The sequence below is a fragment of the Crotalus tigris genome, unplaced genomic scaffold (assembly GCF_016545835.1).
Source record: "Crotalus tigris isolate CLP2741 ecotype Arizona unplaced genomic scaffold, ASM1654583v1 scf7180000017987.690289119674:8195010, whole genome shotgun sequence".
Lineage (NCBI taxonomy): Eukaryota > Metazoa > Chordata > Lepidosauria > Squamata > Viperidae > Crotalus > Crotalus tigris.
Window position 1 is genome coordinate 6863627 of NW_024096758.1, and position 12547 is coordinate 6876173.

The window sequence follows — 12547 nt, forward strand, 5'->3', positions numbered from 1 at the left end:
GTCCTTGCTCCATAGAGTTCAAATTCTTGAAATCCTTCAGATTGATAAACCCAATTAGGATCTAGAATAAAGATGTCTATCCATGAAGGGTTAAAGTAATTGGAAAAGACTCCTCTAAGTTGTTGGAAAACAGCAAAAACCTTCAATATAGGTAATTCTAAAATGTGTGATCCAAATGGTATAATGCTTAAAGGATATACTTCTTTTAATGTTGCCTCCTCCTGGAAGTTGGAGTATCGTTTGTTCTGCAGATGTTACTACATGAAATAAGAATGTCACATCTTTGCCAAAAACATAGATTTTTCAGTCAGGATATGATACATAACACAGTTCTATCTTTCTCTTTAATGTTTCCTTATATAATTAATTAAAATACTGTAGTTATTTTTGTGGAGTATCATTGATTTCCGCCAAATAATTGGTACAGATTCTAGCACATGTCAGACACCCCACTTTTTTTTTGCTTATTGGCCAAAAAAGAAGCAACCTCTTTCCACAGCTCCCAGGTTTTCTATAGTGAACTCTTGTCTGCTCTCGGCAGTTTGCGACCACTGGATGTTGAATTCATGAAAGCTCTCCATCAGCGGGTGAACATTGTCCCTGTCTTGGCCAAGGCTGACACTCTCATGCCCTCCGAGGTGGAACGAATGAAGTGCAAGGTAAAAGAGGAGATTGGAGCAAACTTGAGGACACTCACTTCCATGAACAATGTACAAAAACAACAGAATGCATTGAGATAGATAGAGTAGTAACCTAAGCAAGACAAATTGAAAAAGAAAAACAAAATAGAAAAGGAAACATGGAACAACCTGCCTCCAGAAGCTGTGGGTGCTCCAACACTGGCAGTTTTTAAGAAGAGACTGGACAGCCATTTGTCTGAAATGGTATAGGGCAGTGATGGCAAACCTTTTAAAGACCGAGTTCCCAAAAACTGCCCCGCCCCCTGCCCCCATCGCTCCACCCCGCCTGCTCCACCCCCGCCCCACCCCCACCCCACCTGCCAGGCCACCTACCATCTCCACAGCCTGCCGCAGATCGCTCAGGCAGCTCTACTGCACCATGATGGCCATGCCCTTCATTCACGCCCCGCATCATCTGCGCACAATGGGGCACGAGGGCGGAGTCTTGTCCCTGTTGCCCAGCTGCCATATGGTCCTCTGGGAGGGCTGCTTATGAGGGGGCTGCGGGGGGAGGTAGGACTGGGGCGATGGTGCACATGCCCACAAACGGCTCTGAGTGCTGTCTCTGGCACGCGTGCCATAGGTTCGCCATCACTGGTATAGGGTTTCCTGCCTGAGCAGAGGGTTGGACTAGATGGCCACCAAGATACCTTCCAACATTATTGTTGTTGTTGTTGTTATTATTTCCAACATTTCGAAATTGTTTCTTAAATATAAAAGTATTAAGTACAGGTAGTCCTCATTTTATGACCATAACAGAGACCAAGGAAATTCATTGCTAAGCAGTGCGGTTGTCAAGTGACCCATATGTGACTGCAGCTGGCAGTCTTGCTTTCTGGCTTCCCCATTGACTTTCCTTGTCAGAAGCTGGCTGGGAAGATTACATGATTGTAGAATACTATGACAGTCATAAATGCACGATGGTTGCCAAGCACCTGAATCATGATCATGACTGTGGGGACACTGTTTGTGTGAGTGCCAGTGGTAAGTCCCTTTTTTCAGTGCCATAACTTCAAATGGGTGGTTGTAACTCCAGAGCTACCTGCATATACTTACACAACCCATTGCAATTCAGATTTTAAATGCTGAGTTAAATGTAGGCCATAAGGAATCATACCATCTTGTGCTTCAATCTGAGATTCTTCTGTTACACCCCCTCTTCCTCACAGTGAGTTTGTCGTGTATTCCAGCTCAATCCTCCCTCCCTCTCCAACTCCCCACCCCCCCCCAATATCCAGACTCTGTGACATTGTGAAATCTGTATTCTTTTTAAAATTAACAAACAGATGACTTTCAGTCTCTCCCTCAAAGTGAGCACATATATTTTATGAGAAACTCAGTGAGGATGAAGAATTGGGGGGTATGGTACTGATTGAACGCTTTCTTCATTCCCCTGTTTGCTTTCTGGAAGGCCCTGATTGGCTCATGAAGAATTCTGGGAGTGGCAGTGGGTGCCCACGTTCATGCATTTGGTCTATAGAATATAAGGAATCAAGGCTATGATTGAACTTCATCGGCTGCTGGCATGTTCCTCTGTTCTAGATTCGTGACGAAATTGATCGTTTTGGGATCCGGATCTACCAGTTTCCTGAGTGTGATTCAGATGAAGATGAGGAATTCAAGCTGCAGGATGAAGCACTCAAAGTGAGGGATTACCAAGAGTGGATATTGGGATCCATTGGTTCTGCTAGATGTACCTGATTGTGTTAGAACAAATTCAGAAGAAAACCTGGTTTTCCCCACTCATATTCCACATATGCTGATTCTTTGACTGTAAAGGAACTTTTCGTAATATTTGAAAACAGTATGTTTCATATTTGCTAGCCTTTTTAAAATTAAGGCATGCGTTCCAAGTCGGACATGTATCTCTAATTCTAGTTAAGACATACGAAAGAGAGGCAGCTAGGCTTGGATTAAACTCTTAGCCTAAGGGCGCTATCTAACAAAATGAAATTCAATGGTGAAAAAAGTAAGGTTCTACATTTAGGCAAGAAAAACCAAATGCACAGGTATAGTATAGGGGGTACCTTGCTCAATAGTAGTAACTGTGAGAGGGATCTCAGAGTCCTAGTGGACAATCATTTAAATATGAGCCAGCAGTGTGCTGCAGCTGCCCAAAAAGCCAGCACAGTGCTAGGCTGCATTAACAGAGGGATAGAATCAAGATCACGAGAAGTATTAATACCACTTTACAATGCCTTGGTAAGGCCACACTTGGAATACTGCATCCAGTTTTGGTCACCACAATGTAAAAAAGATGTTGAGACTCTATAAACAGTGCAGAGAAGAGCAACAAAGATGATTAAGGGACTGGAGGCTAAAACATATAAGAATGGTTGCTGGAATTGGGTATGTCTAGTTTAATGAAGAGAAGGACGAGGGGGGACATGATAGCAGTGTTCCAATATCTCAAGGGTTGCCACAAAGAAGAGGGAGTCAAGCTATTCTCCAAAGCACCTGAAGGCAGGACAAGAAACAATGGATGGAAACTAACCAAAGAGAGAAGCAATCTAGAACTAAGGAGAAATTTCCTGACAGTTGAAACAATCAGTGGAACAATCTGCTTCTAGAAGCTGTGAATGCTCCAGTACTGGAAGTTTGTAAGAAGAGACTGGACAGCCATTTCTCTGAAATGGTATAGGGTTTCCTGCCTGAGCAATGGGCTGGACTAGATGACCTCCAAGGTCCCGTCCAACTTTTTTATTATTATTAAAATATTTTTTTTCGGCCTTCTCCCATGCCAGATAGTGATGCTCATGATTTAATGCAGACTTCCCCAGCCTGGTGTCCTCCAGGTGTGTTAGGACTGTAGAATGTCAGCCAGGATGCACCTAGAGACAGAGAGCAGGCTGGGTGTCAAGCTTGTTTAAAACTGCTACAGTCCTTATAAATGGGTCCTCAGTTTGTAATCCACCGGCCATTTTTTAAATCACTTTTTTCTATTTTATTGTTGTAAGCTACCCAGAGTAGTGAGATGGGCAGCAATAATAAATTTAACAAACAAAATTTAACAAATAATAAATTGTACTTTTTTTGCTGCCTGGCCTGAATAACTTAAAAAGAAGAATCCCTTAATTTAAACAAATAAACGAAAGAAAATTGGTGGATTGCAAAGCAGTCATGCATCATGTGTATTTACTGCACAACAGGGATCAGCTCTTTTCCAAACCACTTCCTTTTTTTGAAGCCTTCAGACTCTGCTCCCTCTTATGCTGACAAATTTGATGGTGCAGTTGATGATGATGCAGTTTCCTTGTATCTTTTTGAGGAATGCTGTCTTTTGTCACTAAATATATGTGAAGTAGTGAAGATTGGGGAAGGTCCCTGCCATCCGGTCTGACTCCTAATTGTCACTGTTCTGCAGGACAGCATCCCCTTTGCTGTGATTGGCAGTAACACCATTGTGGAGATGAAAGGCAAGCGGATCCGTGGGAGACTGTACCCTTGGGGAATCGTTGAAGGTAACCTATAGCTCCTTGTGGCAGTGTGGCTCAGTAAACTGGGGACTACAGCTAATGGGCCAACATTGATTCAATACGGAATTCGGCAAAAATGTTCCATGCTCCCCTAGTTTGAATTGACATCCAATTACTGATGCTCTTGTGGGATGGAAATACAAAATATTGACTTTGGCAGCATAATGTCTTAGCTTTGGCAGTAGAAATCAATAAAAGCTTCCTGTCCCCAAGCATTAAATTAGTCATTTTGTAGGAAGCGTGGGTTGAGTATGGTAGTTTTGCACCATGTGCCCAATATCTTGTTGGAAAAATCAGGAGGTGGGGATGAGGGAGAATATTGACAAGATGCCACCTCTTGGCAATCCCAATATTTTATTACAGGGGCATTCCCATAAATTGTCAAAAAAGTCAAGATGGTGGGCACAACTACCCAATCAAAGCCAGATGCCTTTTTTAAAATGCATTGCATGTTGCACTTGACAACACAATGGGGCTTCAGTTGTGTAGTTGTGCTCTTCTTGACCCTTATTATCACCGCTGCAGATGTCCTCAGTGTAGATGTGGGAGGCAAAGAACAAGGTGGCATCTCTTCTATCACATCCAAAAACCAAAGGGACTGGTTGTTGAATTGTTCTTCTGTGTTATAAATAAGATTGCCTCCTTTGGTGCATTGAAGGCAAAAGGCTAATTTAGAGGCAAAGCAGGCTGTGCAGCAAACATCCTTTCCTTTCTGCTGTGTCCTGGCACCTGCTGTCTGAGGTGGCTGCTTCAGTCTGTTCCAGGGTAGAGCCAACCCTGGTCCCATCCTATCCTTTTATCCCTGTTGGTCTTGAAAAATCCACTGTTAAAGCTTGGATTTGAAGTACGCTGAATTTCAAGATTTGTTGTATGCCTAAAAAATAAATTGGTGTCAAACATAGCTTGGGAAAGCCAATAGGTAGGTGAGTAGGGAATGAGAGGGAGAGAGATTGAGAAAATATATAATCTTTCTTGATAATAATACTATAGATGAGACCCCTCAAAAAAGCTAAACTACCTAAAATGCTGATGAGTCAAGGTGCTGAATCTAACAACTGCTTTAAAATGTTCTTCAGTTTATTACAGGGGAGGGCCTGTCCACAAACCCTACTGGCAGCATAGATAGATGACCTTTGGCAAATCAGCTTTAGGAAAACTAAAACAATACTTGCAATGTTTGTTATAAGGAGGTACTTTTTTTGCATTTTTGTAATAAGGAAAAAGGGGAGAGATGGCATTAACAAATCCCAGCAAAATCACTTGAAGCTGATCATTGTGTGTATACATATGAAAATATTTCCTCCAAATGTGCGGCTGGGAGTTGCGTACTCTTCAGACTCACTTTGTACTGTAAGTCTTATCTTGAAGTGGCCTGGTCTCTCTGGAGTGCAGACTCCTGAGAACGTAAGAGGAGCCAAAAGGCTACAAGCAAAATAGGAAACAAAAAGCTTTCTTTCATGTTTTGCCTGCCAGTCTGCACATTCAGCCATTCCCCAGACAGGTTCCATTTCACTCTAGTTGCTAAAAGCCATCAATAGGCTTTTCATCTTCCATAGATTTGTTTCCAGTTTTGAGATCGTTGACCTAGAGACCGCCGCTGCACTACGTGGTCTTGAATTGCACTCACTTAACTCTGCATTCTTTTGTCAGTGGCCGCTGCACTACGTGGTCTTGAATTGCACTCACTTAACTCTGCATTCTTTTGTCAGTGGAGAACCCTATGCATTGTGACTTTATCAAGTTACGCACCATGCTGGTAAGGACCCATATGCAGGACCTGAAGGATGTGACTCGGGAGACTCACTATGAAAACTACCGGGCTCAGTGCATTCAGAGCATGACTCGCATGGTGGTGAAAGAGCGGAATCGCAAGTAAGTTAGGGGGTGCTGGGAAGGAGGAGGTGGAATTGGGGAGGAGGGAAGCTGAGCAAATGGCACAGCTGGGAAGAATGAAGGAGATAGGAAAGGTGGGACCCCCACTTTCAATAACCTTCTTGTAACCTCCTCTCCTACAGGTATGAGGAGGAAAGTCAGGCAAAGCGGCCTTAAAAATTCTCAGGTGGAAAGAGTCTGATGGAGGCAGTTCATCAAGGAAAATTTATGCTGGCTTAAATTCACAGATTTTTTTTAATGATGATTTAGGCAGGTATTTATTATAACAACAGATGGATAGCACTCTATTGCAAACAGAATAAATTATGTACATTGAAAGCCATGTTCCTGGTTTGTGCAATTTTGTGCTAGGACAGGTATCTGTAGAAAGGTGATGCAGTATAAATACGAATGCAAGCAATATCTATGTTTTCTGTTTTAAACTCAGAAAGTGGCTGATGAGTTGCATGTCCAAGGTGGCATCAGATAGAAAACTCACCAAAGTGAATGCGGAGAAATGTTATTCCTTTTTGGGGGGGGCCTTGAGGTTTTCAGTGAATTGTCCTATTAGGAGAAACACATGTACAGAAGTCTGGTTGCTTAACTTTTCCCATTTCCCCCCAAATCTGATAACTTTCAGAAATGTGGTTCTCATTTTTCCCAGTTTCCCAGTTGACACAACAACCATTGGATATGCTGGGTGTAAAAAATGGGAAGTGTTCTACAGTATGTCTAGGACAGGGGTAGGAAACCTTGGCTCTTTTATGACTCGTGGACTTCAACTCCCAGAATTCCTGAGCCAGCCATGCTGAGGGGAAAGGGAGGTTTCCAAGCTGAGCCATGCTGGCTCAGGAATTCTGGGAGTTGAAGTCCACGAGTCATAAAAGAGCCAAGGTTGCCTATCCCTGGTCTAGGAAAACCAAAATCATAAGACAAAATACAATACCCTGTAACCTCTTGATTTTCTTATAGGCCTTCTTCAGCTCACCATCTTGGTGATCTGTCAAGGAAAGTCTTGGATAAACCTTTTCTGAGACTCTGTTTCTCCTAACTTATCTTTTCTGTTGTTCAGTTTCCCCCAGATCTTGCTTGTTTTCTCATGTTCTTGAAATCTGGCCTGCTAACTCATTGACTCTGTTCTTCTCCAAAGCTTGACTGTTAGGTCTTACTGTGTCTCTTACTCCTTTTGCCACTATCCCTCTCTGTCCAGCCATGGCCAGCTAGAAGAGATAGTTCATTTTATTTATAAAAGCTGTGTTTTAGTCTGAGCCGCCAGAATGTTTCCCAATGTGCCAGGTGCACAATTAAGAAATAAGCGTGGGGCATTGTTTTATCTTACAAAATAATTGAGCAATAACAATCCCTGGATATTCTGCTGTATCCATTAGAGGAGAGGTGGGTTAGTCCAATGTTTTCAACCTTGGTAACTTTAAGATGAAATACTGGTTTAGTCTATATTGGCAAAAACATCAGAAGAACATCTGTTAGTCCCTTATCTGACTAATATATGTTATTAGAAGGTATAAGCTTTTGTGACTTTTCATCTAATTTCATCAGATGCATAGAATGGCTTGAGAGATGGAGGATTTAAATTGGAATTAAAGTTGAAAGATGGTAAGACAGGTTGATTATGCAGATTACATGTGAGACAGATCACAAGTACCTTTAAATCCTACATTTCATGCCTTTTAATGAAATGTGCTAATCTGCTTGGGGGGGTCCTTGAGTTAGTACTAAGTATCTGGGAGCTTAACCAGTTGAATGCACTAACCTGATGATCCTCTGTAACTTTTCCATTGCTGCAGTTTGCAATCTGCATGCTAGAAGGGATTTAGTAAGAAAGCAAAGGGCAATAAGCTTGGGTAGGAAGGAATGCAGATAGAAAAAGAAGAAAAAAGAAATATTAGTAAGGATACCGAGGAGGTAGCACATTCAAGAAATTATTATGTATTGCTGCTGTTTTGCATTGGTTTGTGTGTGTTAAACTGCAGGGCAGGCCATTCTCTCTGTGTGTGGTAAATATTGGCAGTGGTTAGACTTCTCAAACTATTTGGGGACAGCACTGTGTATTATATATGAAGGATGAAATCTATACATCCATGTCTGTTAGACATGAATTATTTTTTCAGCAGCTCTGACTGAAAGTTACCGTTTTCTGAAGAAAGCAAATTAGACAATATGTGATTGAGGGAGACACAGTGTATAACAGAGCAGTGCTTCTCAACCCCTAACAACTTGTATGGACTTCAACTTCCAGAATTCTCTGGGAGCCTTGGCTGAGGAACTCTGACAGTTGAAGCACACACATCTTAAAATTGCTGAGATTGAAAAACACTGGTATAGAGAACTTGGAAGAAACTGTCCTCCTTTTTATTGATCCTAGATACTTATTCAGCATTTTGCCCACATTTACCATGATTTTTGTCCTGTATAAATGGAGAATAGCCTATATTTATATTGTATATTTGAGGAATTCATTATGTGCCACCAAGTTGTTTTCAACTCCTAGTTACCACATAAATGTTCACTACTAAGCAGTCTTTTTTTGCACATTTCAACTCTCTAACAATAACCCTCTGAAACACATACTTTCACATCCCCTTTTCCTCTCTACCTAAGAAAGAAGATTATTTTCTAGGAAACCCCTAGGCAATCAAGAATCAGTGGTTTCAGAGGCTTTGCTTCCATCTCTCTGGCTTCTCAGCTGTGATTCCATCACTTTCAGATTTGGTCCATGATGCCTGAACTAGGGCACAGAACAACCATCTAAGCCAGGACTGTCAAAGTCGCAACATCACGTGACGTGTGGCGATGTATCACGACTTTTTTTTTCATTGCCGGCAATGGGGTGGGCACGGTTTTGCCATGACGCATCTGGCCTGTGGGTTAGCAGTTTGACACCCCTGATCTAAGCCAAGGGAAAATCTGGAAGGGGGGGGGGTAAGTCTCGGAGGAAAGTTCTTCCCTGCCCTGCCTTCCCATGATGAATTTAAGCCGGGGGTATCCATTCCCCTCTTCTGCTTGCCATCCTGTTTAGAGGGAAAGGAGATGTCCCCATCTTTGAGATTCTGCTGCAGCAACTGTTTCTTGGAGTAAACAACTACCCCCCCCCCTTTCCAGTTCTGCTTCCATTCCCCTCTGCTGTTGGACTGCTGTAAGCTTGTAATTGCTGAGGACTTGTACAGCCAGGCTGGAGTTAATGCCTGACACTTTCCTCCAGAGCTGCATCTATCTGGCTTTCATGTATTTCCTATAAAAGTTCTATAAAATTTGGATGGTCATTGGAAGTCAGAACACTCTATCTGTATGCATGTAAGATGCTTAACCTTATTGCTGGATTTACACAATCTACTAACCCTAAACAGAGTTACTAGTAATCACTGTTACTAGTAAAAAAAAATCCTGTGTGAACACAAACACCAGGCTTTTATTTGACCTGGTTAAGTATATCATATGAAGATGAAGATTTGGGGCAGAGGTTGTTAATTGGGAAAGGCTTAAACTTCAGATTTGAATCCACATTCTTGGTTCAGTATGATCATTGGGTTGTTTTTTCAATTTGCAGTCTGTAATCTACTTTCCATAATGATCTTCTGATCTGTGAAATAACAACAGGGAAGATGAGTTAGGAAGCATCTTGATTCATGACTTGCCAAGCCAAGTCCTTTTTTTCTTTCAAAAGTCAACTAGACTTTCTTTTTTTTTGCTTGAAGATGTTTCGATTCTCATCCAAGAAGCTTCTTCAGTTCTGAACCTCTCTTCCACTTCCTCTCATGATAATTGGTTCCACCATCAAACCACTCTTGCCATCAGGAAGTTTTCCCCAAAATGAATATGAAACAATTGCCTTTGCAAGATAACCTCAAACATCTGGGGGAAGCCAGGCTGGAATTATATCACGGAATAAATAACAAAAGGAGTTTGAGGGAAACCAAATACAGCACTTTGATTGGGAGGCAAATGGGATATTTTGTGGGCTTGCATACTCAAGCATTTTTTTGGTAACCTTTTTTTTGAGAACGCTTTAATGTATTTCCTCCTCTTTTATCTCTTTCCTGGTTTTGTTTTTTGAAAAAAACAAACAAACAGCAAGCTAACCCGAGAAAGTGGGACTGATTTCCCCATCCCAACTACGCCCACGGTGCCAGATTCAGAGACAGAAAAACTGATCCGGGAGAAGGATGAGGAGGTAAATAACAGAGTACTGTTTTGGGGGAGATTGCTGGTGCTTGAAAGTTTACAAAAACACACAGAGCTGTATTGTATAACATCAGGGTTTTGCTCAATTTAGCTCAGTATAAGCCAGATTCACACATCAAGCTGACCAGTTTCTTTAACAGCAGGTTCACATAATGTGTCTATGGAGTTTCTCAAGTCGTCCAGGTCATGGTAGTCCCAAAGGTGCTTTTTCAAGAGGCATCTGGACTTTCTTGTTTTTCTTTGAAGACGTTTCCCTTCTCATCCAAGAAGCTTCTTCAGCTCTGAATGGATGGTGGGGAATGGAAGGATTTATACTGCTTGCAGACAGCTGGTCATTTGCATTCTTTTAGAGAGTTGTTGAGACCACTTGGAGGTTTGTCTGTGTCCTCAAGGTCACATGAGTAGTGCGTTTGCACATTGGCATATCATACCCGTTCACATGTTGCTTCTGCTTCCTCATCACACTCAACTGTCAGCAATAAGTGGTGGTTCTGACCACTTGATCATAACAATTAGATCAAAAACAAAGCTAGTTTACCTTCTTTAATGTAGGGGTTGGGTAATTTTGCAAATTGAAGTCCACCCAACTTAAAGTTGCTGAGACTTAAGAACACTGCTCTAAGAAATATCTGGTATCCCATGAGTCTTTTTATCAGGAGAGTATGGGCAAGGCTTTGTGACATCATTGGTCCTTTTCCCAGGGATCAAGATTATGACTACCATTATCAATTAAATTTATATGCTTCCAACTTTCAGCAACTCTAGATAGTTCACCAATTGAGGGTTGGACTGGAAGACTTACAAGGCCCCTTCCAATTCTGTTATTCTTTTGTCCTTCTGATTTAATCAGTGTTCTGAATTTGCATTATTCTGTAACTGAATAATACATTATTTTGTAACTGAATGATATGGGTTCTTATTATATGCTAAGCCAGGGTGGGGATGGGGACTAACCATAGTCATTAGATATGAATCTGTGGTAGCGATTCTCAACTTGGACCTCAGCTCCCAGAATTCTGAGAGCACCTCTCAAAGTTGCTTGAGAGAGATGGATTTATGGCAAAGAGGACACAGCCCATTGCTTGACTCTCAGCCGTCAAACCTTCTAAGATGCATTTGACCTCTACTCTTGTCAGTTTTAGAAGACATGTTTAAGTATCTTTCTTTTAGACAGGACTTTATAAATCAGAGTGTTGATTTGTGTTGTAAAGTATGTGTTTTGGTATTTTCAATTTTGTATTTTTGGGGGGGAAGTATTTATTTTGTAAGGTGCTTTTGGTCTTTCAGTTTGCACAGAAAAATTAAGCAGATAAATTTCTGGCTTATTTTTCCCCTTTCAGTTACGAAGACTGCAGGAAAGGTTGCAGAAAATCCAACAGCAGATGGAAAATTCATAGTAATCATAAATTGCCCCACCCCAGCATATATTTTTTTGTCCCTGCTGGCTGGCATCCTTCCAAAGCAGAAAATGTTTACATCCCTCTGAATTTCATCCCATCTCCAGTACTTGGTCCTTGACAAACATATATTGCTGCAATGATCGCCTTAAAACCAAAGTTCTATAATTACTTACCCATCTAAGAAATGAGAAACTGAAAAAGGCTTCAAGATGCTACTGCAATCTAACACACAGGAACTTTTCCTTTTTCCATCCAGTCTGGCTACTGATCATCATTGTAGTGATGTTTTTGTAGAGGCCAGAGACAAACTATTCTGCAGTCACAGCACTGAAAGGAAACTTAACTGTCATCTGACAGCAGACTATGATAATTTGTACCAACAACTGTGCTTGACAAGATTCTGTCCAGATTCCTTTCTAACCCAGTCATAAAAAAAGATGCAAGTGTGAAAAATCAGGCATACACAGATACTAGTAAGATATTCTCTCCAAGTCCATCTTAAAATTATTGGCAAAAGTATATGTACACTAGAGCAAGGCTTTTCAACCAGTGGTACGGATACCACCTGTGGTACATTGGCACCTGGCAGGTGGTACGCGACCATCCTAGAAAAGTGGTAGGGGGGAGGGGAATGAGCTGAACCGGTAGCAGCACCACACAAGCCTAAGCAAGAGATGCCTGGAGCTGCAGGGCTGTCAGGGCTTAGCGGAAGCGCCAGGATCAGTGCTTCTTCGGGGCTGTCAGGGCTCAGTGGAAACACCAGGATAAGCCCCAGGTGCCAGCTGGAGCTCCGCACTGATCCTGGTGCTTCTGCTGAGCCCAGAAGCATTGATCAGCTGGAATGTTGCAGCATCTCCAGGGTTTTGTGATTTACATTCAGATGCTTGGCAACTGGTTCATATTTATGACGGTCACAGTG

The 12547-nt window shown here is 41.9% G+C and overlaps 1 protein-coding gene across 7 annotated transcripts in view; it reads left to right on the plus strand.

Annotated features, from left to right (window-relative positions):
• Positions 1-12547, plus strand: part of SEPTIN4 (septin 4) — a 68785-nt gene extending 56238 nt beyond the window's left edge. For 6 of the 7 annotated variants that reach the window (XM_039346244.1, XM_039346249.1, XM_039346251.1 and 3 more), the window contains 6 exons: positions 542-659; positions 2223-2324; positions 4045-4141; positions 5866-6028; positions 10118-10217; positions 11569-12547. In XM_039346244.1, coding sequence (XP_039202178.1) covers positions 542-659; positions 2223-2324; positions 4045-4141; positions 5866-6028; positions 10118-10217; positions 11569-11625 — 637 coding nt within the window. In that variant the 3' untranslated portion in view covers positions 11626-12547. The other variant, XM_039346246.1, reaches the window with a different exon arrangement.